The sequence below is a fragment of the Plasmodium knowlesi genome (genome assembly GCF_000006355.2).
Source record: "Plasmodium knowlesi strain H genome assembly, chromosome: 8".
Lineage (NCBI taxonomy): Eukaryota > Apicomplexa > Aconoidasida > Haemosporida > Plasmodiidae > Plasmodium > Plasmodium knowlesi.
The window spans coordinates 1,469,811-1,480,980 of NC_011909.2; the positions used below are offsets into that span (position 1 = coordinate 1,469,811).

The 11,170-nt window shown below is 42.9% G+C and overlaps 2 protein-coding genes across 2 annotated transcripts; one reads left to right on the forward strand and one right to left on the reverse strand.

The window, feature by feature from the left end:
- Nucleotides 1-1,212: 1,212 nt before the first annotated feature.
- PKNH_0832200 (ATP-dependent RNA helicase DHX57, putative) lies at nucleotides 1,213-7,392 on the forward strand (the record flags this gene model as incomplete). Its single annotated transcript, XM_002258906.1, has 1 exon — nucleotides 1,213-7,392. The coding sequence occupies one exon, from the start codon at nucleotides 1,213-1,215 to the stop codon at nucleotides 7,390-7,392; it is 6,180 nt and encodes a 2,059-aa protein (XP_002258942.1).
- Nucleotides 7,393-8,017: 625 nt separating this feature from the next.
- On the reverse strand, nucleotides 8,018-11,170 carry PKNH_0832300 (conserved Plasmodium protein, unknown function; the record flags this gene model as incomplete). The annotated part of the gene is made up of 1 exon (XM_002258907.1): nucleotides 8,018-11,170. The coding sequence occupies one exon, from the start codon at nucleotides 11,168-11,170 to the stop codon at nucleotides 8,018-8,020; it is 3,153 nt and encodes a 1,050-aa protein (XP_002258943.1).

The window sequence follows — 11,170 nt, forward strand, 5'->3', positions numbered from 1 at the left end:
TTCCCATCCATGCTTTCTTTGCTACGTGAAAAGAAATCGTGTGATGTTATATATCCTTGTCAGTGGGAGGTACAATGATCAGGTGCCACTTTGCGTTGTGAATGCATGTAGGCTGTTCAAATGTACATCCCCTCAAATCGGAATCCTCCTCCCCGGCGTATACACGTGCGCGCATTTGACCCGATTATGTTTCCTCCGCGGGGTGCATCAATCCTACCACTACTGCTATTGCTACAATTGTTGCTCCTCATCATACGCCTTAATCTTATCTTCTCTTTTTTTTTTTAAAAAAAAAAAAATGTTGCTCCGTTTTTCGCTCCTCATTTGACGCCACCATTTAAATTTTTGTATAGGCTTTTCCCCAGTAGAACATTTTTTTTTTTTTTTTTTTTTTTTCTTCCTTTCGAAGGGTTCTTTATGCCCGCGCGCCGATCGAGTGTGTAATTTTGGCCTCGCCCATTTGTTCACGCTGTACCTGCTCTGTAGTTTTTTTTTTTTTTTTTTTTTTTTTTTTTCCATTTCCAGGGAACGGAAACGTTTTTCTACATTCAAATCAGTGTTGACCACTAAACGTCACTTCTTTCTTTTTCCGATCACCTGACTGGTTAAGCACCATCACCCCTAGCGAATATTCACATTTGCATCCCTACCAGTGTTGTCACCTGCGTACTCACCATAATAATCCCTACGCAGTGTATAACATCTGCTCGTCGAGTATCTTCCTATAGTTGGTTTTTCCTTTTTTTTTTTTTTTTTTTTTGATAACCACTGGGGTAAGATTATTCTGCATTGCTATTGTCCATCCGTCCGCTCTTTTTTTTTTTTTTTTTTTTTTTTTTGGGGGGGAGGGGGTTATATTCTTTTTACTCGTTCATTTAGGCAGCTCACCGGATGGGGAACAGACACAAGTTGAACAGTTAAAGATACGAGCACCTCGAGCGATGTGCCTCATCTGTTCCATGCGGATGTCGATGTTTTACACGTTGCTAGAAATGTAACTCCAGGATCGACGCGGAGTGCCCCCATGCTGTTAAGTAACCTATTTTCCTACCAAAGGTAACATATCCAAGGTAGATATATAGGATCACGTTGAAGGGACGGAAAAAAAGGAAAAAAAGGAAAAAAAGGAAAAAAGGAAAAAAGGAAAAAAAGAAAAAAGAAAAAAAGAAAAAAAGAAAAAAGGTAGATTTTCTCATATTGTAAGTCTATCAAATGGACGGCGAGGAGGAAAGGCAACCCACTAAGAGGTTGGAAGGAAGTAACCCAGAGGGGTACCACCATCATCCGATGCGAAGACCCAATGAACCCCATTTTAGCGCATTCGAGAGGGGGCCTGCAAGCATTCCCTGTGAAAATACAACAACACAGGTTCCAACATATTATCACCACGAAAATGACCAGGTGTACTTGAGGCAAGAAACTTTCCTACCTAAATGGTCTAATTGTCACCAGGAGTTCTTTGGAGATGAGCAGTCGTGGGACAAGCACGCAGTAGAAGAGACGAATAATGACAACCTCTGGGGGGTACACCAATCCAATAATAATGGGATAGGAGAATTACCCTATAGAGGTGCCCCCAATGGAGCCATATTTAATAACTTCATGAGGGTTCCCCTGAATGTGGATGAAGTGAGAATGAGCACAGGACTTACCCATGGTGGAAGCATGCAGATGAACACTTGGATGTATCACCCAAATCAGAGCAACCAACATATGGTTCGGGTGGACCACCACGCTTATGCAGGCATGTCTGCAGTGTCCGTTGCGTCTGTTGCATCTGTTGCTTCTTCCTCTGGTGCTAATTCATCCGCAGGTTTCCCCACGGGTTACGACCCCCGACCGGTTGGTAGTGTACACCCGTCAATGGGATACCACCAGGCTGTTCCCCCCCAACAGGGGTATGGCGCCCAGAAGGGGTACCCCCCCTGTGTTGACAACCCAAACGGAACCAGCGAGAGTTCCTGTGCCTTACCAGGGAACAACCCCTATGCGGCGGAAGCATCCCCAAATTATAATGATAGGCGTAGAGGCAATTTTGGCAAGTACGGAGGTAAAGGTGGGGGGGATAATTCCAAGCGGGAGGTAGTGAACAGGCACAGGTACCAACACAGTGGAAGTGGTGTGAAGAACCCCAATGGAGAATTGCATTATAGAATGTGTAATGATGAGAGTGACCCTCCCTATGCTGTGAGAATGTACCAGGGGGGAGGCGACTGTGGTAATAGTGTCAACTCCAGCAGAGGAAATCGCTCTGTTGGAAATCGCTCTGTTGGAAATCGATCAGTTGGAAATCGATCCGTTGGAAATCGTTTCGCTGGAAATCGCTCCGCCGCGCACCGACTCCAGAAAACCCGCCCAGTAGCATCCAGTGAGGGGAAGGGTCGAGAGTTAACTGGCGCAAAGGGGATCAAACTGAAAACAGAGAAGAAAATCCTGCTAACGGAGGACAGCCAAAAGAGCGCCCAAAGGAACATACAAAAGCTTTCCATCTATAAATCCAGAAGTGATATCCTAAAAATGATCGAACAGAATGACATAACGTTCATTCAAGGTGAAACAGGTTCTGGAAAATCAACATGTGTTCCCAAGTTTTTGCTGGAACAGAATCTGAAAGAAGGAAAAGAAAAAATAAACATCATTGTAACCGAACCCAGAAGAATCGCCTGCATTTCCTTGTCCAGGATTTTATCGGAGCTGATAAATGAAAAATTGGGAAACACAGTAGGTTATAGAATTGCAGGGGAGGCAGTCTATGACAGCGAGAAAACTCTAGTTACATACATAACCGTCGGTTTTCTTTTTAAGTTGTTTCTTCATCATAGAAATATGTATAAGAAATTTACCCACATCATCATCGATGAGATTCACGATCGGAGCATCCTCCTTGACATCGTCTTGCTTTTCATTAAGGTATACCTCCACAGTAGGAGGAAGGACGAGAAGATTTTCAAGTTGGTTATAATGTCAGCGACGATGCAGAGCAATCTGTTCCACTCATACTTTGCGCATGAGAACATCTCCGTGGGGTCTATTTTTATAGGAACCAAGATTTATAGCATTGACACCTTTTACATAGAGGATATAATACGGTATGCGCGCGGAGGGGATATTGAGGAGGATGATGAAGATAGGAGCGACAGAGAAGGGGGAGAATTACCACCAAGTGGTTCGTTAACGCCGTCGTTAACGCGCCCCCCCAGGTGCGAAAAGGTAATCGAATTCATCCTTCGGCAAAAGAACCGCACGAAACTGCAATTGTCTCGTGGCGCAGAAGCACTACTTCAAAGAATAAAGAACGAATATGACAAGAGCATAAACCTCTTCAACTCCAAAAATGCCCAAAACGAATCGAATAGAGATATTGATGTAGAACAAATTATTCCAGCCAACGTATTTTCCAACATCTCGGAGCTGTGCCTAGAGTTAGTGCACAACTTGTGCCTTCTCGGAGATAGCGTTCTGATTTTCTTGTCGGGAATGCAAGACATAACAGACATGTACCACCAGTTGTGCATCCTTATCAACAACAACGCGAACAAGCACCAAGTGAGATTCCACATACATATACTCCACAGTTGCCTTTACGACAACACGATTCATAAGTTACACGAAAGCGACAAGGACCACATTAACATATTTCTCTCTTCTAACATCGCGGAAAGTTCAATCACCATCCCAAATGTAAGACTAGTCATCGACTTCTGCATACAGAAGAACATTGAATACAATTCCGATAGGAGAGCCCACATCTTAGTGAAGAAGTGGATTAATAAGTCGTCCATGGAGCAGAGGAAGGGGAGGTGTGGGAGAACATGCCATGGTATATGCATCCGCATGATTAGCAAGAATTTTTTGAATCTCCTAAAGGATCATAAGGTTAGCGAGGTTTACACACATAGCCTACACCTACTGTACCTATACATTTTAAAGAGCATGTCGGTGTTGAGTAAGCTGATAAGGGGGCCTCAAAAAGCAGGTATTCAGGATACTCCACCTGATGGATCTTCCACAGGGGTGGATACAATACCCCACAATAATAAATTAAGCATGCACGATGTACTTGGCATGATTATCGAGAAGCCATCCAAAGAGAAGATACGCAGCACGCGACACGAGTTGGAAAAAATGAAGGCAATAATTAAGATAAAGGATAAGCTTGTCATCTCCATCATTGGACAGATAATGATTCGCTTCAACATGGGCATATATCTCTGTCGATTGCTTCTCTTCGGGGTTATAATGGATGTAACATTCGACACGATTATTATAACTTCCATTATCAACACGAACGATATATTTCCATCCTTCAATCTGTTTACATCTAAGAGTGTATACTCCTATGGGGTGTCTCTCGAAATGTCTCTAAAACAGAAGCACTACTTTGATGGCAAAACCTACTCTGAACCCATTATGCTCCGGAACGTCTTTATCGAATGGCTATGTGTATTTTCCCTCTACGTCCAGGATCTAAAAACTCAAAATAAATTTGAGATGTGTCACCTAAAGAGCTACTACATTACCACCTGTACAATAATGAGCAAGAGAAACAACATCAATGCGAAGAAGTTACTCTGCGTGATAAGTAGCGTAAACAATTTGTGCAGAAGGTTGTTAAAAATACTAAGTAGAGATAGCAATGCATACAGGTCAGCTGTCTACCTTCTGAATCTACTCAAGGGGGAAGTACCTCCCACAGACAACGGATTACAAAACAATGGAGGGATGGATGATGCCCCTCCTCATGATCCCATGGATGAAACACTAAATTGGAAAAACGTCTTCCGCATTGTCACCAGATACGCATGTTATGATCCTTCTAATGAGAACCTTTATTTGAAGTTTCTCTTTTCCCTTGCTTTTACCCCCCTCTTTATCCATGGATCTCCACATTTACCTATCCAAACAGATTCTGAAAAGAAGACCAAAGGGAAGAAGCTTCTTACCCTACTAAACTACATGACCTATCAAAAATTGAACGTAAAAAATTGCATCTATTTTAGGGGACCTTACTACGATTTGAACATTTTAAGGAAGGCTCTCTTCATCATGTGTCCTTATTTATCCTTCGACTTGCTAAAAACAAAGAACTTTTACATCATTCATTTTTCGGACAAGGGGGGTGTGAACAAGTATTTGAATGAGTCCCCTCCTAAGGGTGGGTTTTCCTCCCCCGCTGTCACTGACGACACAGAGACAGACTTCAACCAGAGCATCGGTAACAACAACTATGGAGTGCTACTGGGGCCTGAACTTAGAAGGGCCCTTTCAAACACAACGAACGAGGTACTTTATGAAGGAATAATTGAGAAGATAAAAAGAGAGCTTCTTCAAATGTATGGAAACAACATAGAGAAGAATATTTTTTTAAACTTTCATGACAACATCATTAAGGTGGTCCATCCTGTCCAAGCCATAGTCCCCGTGCATGTAAACCAGAAGGACGAAATTAACAACGGGTCTCTGTGTACCAACATCATTAACATGTTTTCCAGTGGTCGTACTTGCTTTAGCATTCCCCTGTGGAAGGGCTCCTCTCATGGTGGTTCTCATTATCGCTCCGGTGCTTCTCGGGTCAGTAACTATTTTAACCACCAGTACGAGATGAACAAACCGAAGCATCTCTTCCTTGTGAAGTGGACCTTGCTGAATACGGACAATTACAAGATCAGCAAACGGGAGAAGGCAGAAAGGGAGATGCGGCGCGCGGAGCGGCAGGCACAGAAGCTGGAGCAAAATAGGGGACAAGTGAGAAGCGAAACCAAGGTCGATCGCATGGGCTGCACGAATTTACATATGAACGAGGATGATGACGGAGAAGATGACGATGAGTTAGGAGAGGGTGACATCCCTTCCAAGTGCGCCAACCAAAATGATGCAATCTCGGAAGAGCAGAAAGGAGAAGCCGCTTCACGCAACGCCAACAACTCCACCTCCGACTGCTCCGACCTCAGCAACAAAGGGAAAAAGAAAAAAATGAAGTGCAATTTGAATTTCAAGTCTATCCTTGGCTTCCTCTCCCTCTGCCCATTTGACTACGATGCAGAAAAGGGGATATACAGAAGACAGACGCAAGACATCTTTGCCGTCTGCTCAAGCATAGATTACAGCTGCACTAATGATACTTATACGTGGGTGAATTACGCTACTGTTATTCCAAACAAATATTTTCTTAGTTTCTTCCTGTCGTCTCTACCCTACCATGATAACGTTATCATAAACACAAGAACAAATTTGAGAGGGTTCGAAGTTTTGTCTGTAAAGATCTTCGATTCGAAAGAAATAGTTATTCTTGATGCGAGGAAGAAGAAGCCCAAGGGGGGTGACACAATGACAGCTCAGGGGGACAACAGAGGAGTGACATATGAAGAGAGGAAACAAGGTGTCCCCCCAACCTCATTGTTCATTAACAAGTACGACTTGTTGCGTATCAATTACTTGAGGTACTGTTTATCCTCCTTTTTATTTTTTCTCACATGGATGTATAACAACCGGGATGAGGAGGAGTACTGCATGGAGACCAGCCACCTGGGAGAGAAGTGTACCTCTACGGCATTGGCGAATTCCTCAAGGGGCGAAGCGAACACCGGATGGGTAGCCCAGTCGAATAGGAAAACTGGCAACACGGGTGATAATGGTGGTGATGTTCACAGTGATCCCGAAGAGAAGGCGGACCGCGACGTAACAGAAGAGGTAAACGAACCGGACGAATATTTCAGCGAGGACGACGCAATGAGCGATGTGGAGGAAAATCGCGTACTCAGGGAAAGCCCCTACATCAGAAGAGTCATACAAAACTTAATTGAAGAAAATAATAGGGAGGAAATAAACTACGATATGTACGCAGTGGAAAATGATGATGATGAAGATGATGAGAATGATGAGGAGGATGACGATGATGGTAGTGACGATTCGGATAATGATGACGAGGATAATGACGTTCACCATGGTGAGTGGGGCGGCACTGCGCTACCCTATCGACGGGAAAGGAGCGCACAATTCAACCTCAGCTTACTACGTGCGAGTGAAGACTTAGAAACCTTGGACGTAACATGGAATGACGGAAAAGGGGCGCATCTCTTAAAGACGTATGACCACCTTCACAGCTACTTAAGCTCCCCTAATGATCCATCATTATCTAACAGTTCGCCTCGGGAGAAATATCAGACGTGCTTATCGTCAGTGAAGAAGTGCCACTTGAATAATAACATTTCCCTTCATATTTTGCAGTCTGTGAATGCATATGCGAAGGGCTGCACGTCGGAAGAATTCCTCTTTTTTAATCCGATCAACTTGGGGCCAATGGAAGATTTGAATTACCGCCTGCGGTGCATGTACTACGAGGAGTGCTCCACGGATAGGGACACTACACACAATCGCGTTGGAGGGAGTTAGTTGCTCGGATAGACAGTAGCTTATCAAATAGATGGCCCATTAAAGGGGAACCCTTCTCCCCCACAATATATTATGTGATATACAAGCGTAACGGTCTATGCGTATGTTCATGCCTGTGGCAATAAAACCGCAGTCCTTTCATATTTTTCCCATTTTATTTTCTTGCCCATACATTTGCAAGCCCCGCAAACGTTGCTTTTCAGAACAAACCCATTCGAATTTGCTCCTTGCGTGCTGTTCTACAGAACTTATCCATTGCATTATTTCAAGATGTAAAAGTAGCTAAAACGGAAAAAAAAAAAAAAAAAAAAAAAAAAAAATTAGCTAGCTCAATACTAGATCAAAGAGCATAATATGTGTGCAAATAGCTAAAACGGAAAAAAAAAAAAAAAAAAAAACTTCGTCAACTGTGTAACGTCCATTCCTGCGTACGTAACTTCGCGCGGATGCTTTAAGAAGGGAAAAATGGCACAACGACGGATAGGCATCAGTATAGCAGCATTGTGGTGGAAGATCGCATACACCCTTAACCACAAATGGAGATGTATGTCTTCAGTTCAGGAACACGCTCGGGGAAAATTGCCCGCGTGGGAAAGGAGATGCACATATTCCTCCAAGACAAATTCTATAATTCGCCTGCTTCAGGGGGTAGATTCAAATTGTCGTCCCCGTCGTCACCCCACTCGGGTTCATCCGAAGGGACGCGCCCGCTGCCTTTTTTATGTGCCTCTATTCCGTCTAGATACTTTTCATAGTCGTAATCATCATCATCGAACTGTTCCTCTTCATCCAGATCGTCCAGCGATCCGAAGTCATCCATGGATGACAGATGGTCTTCCTCCCCCAAGTCGTCCGCTTCGTCCATCTCATACATTCCACCAAAGTTGTTCATGTCTTCCCTTCCAGGTTGACGATGTCCATCTGGTGTATCTCCGCTAGCTGTTCCATCCTTCCGCTCTACATAATTATTGGTGTATGTTCCTTTGCTTTCCTTTTTATTGTTAAGGTTGCCCTTGCTAGCTGATCTCTTCTGGAAGTAGAGCATGTCTTCCACGTCCCTCGTAAAGAAGGTAGTCATGTCAAAGAGGTGACTAAATTTTTTACTGGACCCCATTTTGTCGTAAATACGCTCCGTTGTTTTTATTATAGACTCGTCTGGTTTGCATTCTTTCACCTTATTAACGTAGAAGAAGAAGTGAAATATGATATCCATGGTGTTTTTGTAATTCCTATCGAGGTAATCTACACACATGTCTTCCTCCTTGTGGTTCGTTTTGTTCCTCGGTTGGGTAGGATTAACTAGGTGACGAAAGAACGCCTCCTTCGTTTCTTCAACAGTCTTCCCTTCATTCAGTTTGTGAAAAGAAACGGGTGTAATCGTGTTCAGATATTCTGCGGGGTATTCTTCGGGAGCCTTGGGGTAGAAACCTTCGAAGTTGATAGGTACAATTCCTAACCCCTTGGCCCACTGACCAATAGCGGCGTCGTTCAACAGGCTCACGTCGCACTTCCCATGGGGAGCAATTCCAGACGGAAGGTCTACATCGCATACTCCCTTGCAGAAGTAATTTTTTTTCACAGCCTCCGCGTTCAGCACAATCCCCGCACCACCGGCCAAGTAGTGGAAGAAGCTGTTTTCATCCTCGTCGAAGGAATTGTGGGAGTACCTCTTCCCGATGTAAAGTGGTACACTTGTGAGTGGCGACCCGTCAAATGTACTTTTGCCTGCCCCCACGCCTTTACAATAAGACGGTACGTAATCATATTTCTTCAAGGCGTCAATCGTTTTAACGAAGTTCGTTTTCAGGTACCTATAGAGCTGTAAATATTTCTTGTCAAAATTTTCTAGAAATTGGGATTCCCTTTCATCCATGTGATCAAATGCTTTTACGTACTTCCTAAACATGTGTCTCTTAGAATGAGTGCATTCATTACGGGTTAGGTTTATCACATCGATTAACGTTTTCACATTAACAAAGGTATCATCATGACAAATGAAAAAAAAATTTATTGGAGAATTTTTCCTTACGTATTCTTCATAAAGGTAGTAAATTATATTTTTTTCCTTTCTCCACAATTCTCCATGATTTGGAGAGTCCACTTTTTTGTCTGTCTCCTCCAGATGAAGTGTCTCATCATATTCTTTGCTCTCCTTATCGGAAAAGTAAATTATTTCCATGTTTATTTTTTCATTTTCGAAGGCACTCTTGAGGAAGTCGTGATTGAGGAGATTTCCTTTTGTATCTTGTTCGTCTCCTTTTCCAGAGACACCATCTTCCCCCCCGTGAGAATGGTACGAATTAAAAACCTGGTGTATATTTTTCTTATTGTCATAGGTGTTCTTCACGTGAGCTATTCGATGTTCCGTTTGAGCACTGGTTACAACTGCGAGGAGAATATTTTTATAATTCCATATCCGTTGAGTTTCATCAAAGAGCATATCATACTTTTGATTAATCTGATTCAACTTGGTTTTATATTCATCAATGGAATTGTAGTGTACATCCTCCGTTTCCTTGATGTACTTTTCTAACTTTATTTCATTTTCAATGCTCATGAGGTGATAGTTGTCGTAATCCACGAAGGCCTCCTTCTTTGAACGGATAGAATAACTTGCGCACGTAGATATAGGGTAGGCAAGGTTGAAGTATGTGATGATTAGTTCTGCCAGTTCAGCATCTCTTGGTCCTTCCTCTCCAGGGGGGTTCATCATAATTGTATTTATCCCCCCCAAATTATCTGCCTCGTTAACATTATTATCCTTTTTGTAATCCCTAAATAGATGCATCACAAGGTAATACCTATACACGTCGTAGTTGCTTCCCCCTTCGTGTTCAACGAGGAAGACGTTATCCTTATCAGTGATGCATGCATTTTCAAATGGGGTTAGATTCACCTGCAGGTGTTCTCCAATATAATTGGAGAGCTCATGTACATTGTCTTTTATCACCTTTAAATTCTCCTCGCTGGATTTTTTAATCAAATGGTTGTAAATGCGCCTTAACAGAATGATGTCCATTATAATTCCGCTATTTATGGAAGGGAAGAAGAACCCATTTGGCGATGGGTTCCCACTTATTTGAGACGGAACTTGGTTACTAAATCCGTAGCCAATGAAGAACCCTTTGTAAGTACCACTTGGATTCACAAATTGGTCGCTCCCTTCCTTGTCGTCACTAGAAAGGAAGTTCACTTGATCTTGCATCATGCGTTCGATGATGTCCTTTGCGGGGATCCTACCGGTGGTGTCACTATTACTTCCGCTCACACTGCTCATGCCTCTCAAGGCAGTTCGTTTCGCTTGCACCTCTTCATTGTACTCCCTCAGAATGCCCCCCACATCTATGTCCCCTTTTTCGTGGCTGTGCCCGTTGTAAATGTATTTGTTAAATTTTCTCAGAAGAAGCTCCAGGTTTAGCGGATGTACTCTGGTGAAAGATGTACAGAGGAATATGTACCGAATGGCGTGTCCACCTTGGCTGTTCTCAACCTGCTTATATATGTCCATTAAGAGGTGGAAAATATTAGTATGCTTCAAATTTTTCTGATTTAATAAATTCTCATCCAAGGTGTAGAGGTTATCTCCAACCTCCAAGTCAAACAACAAACTGTGAAACAACCCTTCAGCGAGCCCCAGATCTACAATGGGTTCATTTAGTACTAAAAATGTCGTGTTCCTTTTTATGCCTTTAAATAGTTTGTCCTTCACTTGGATACAATGGACCATTAGGCCACTCACTACCAGAAGAGCAAAGAATATCCTCCTCATTATGCTCAT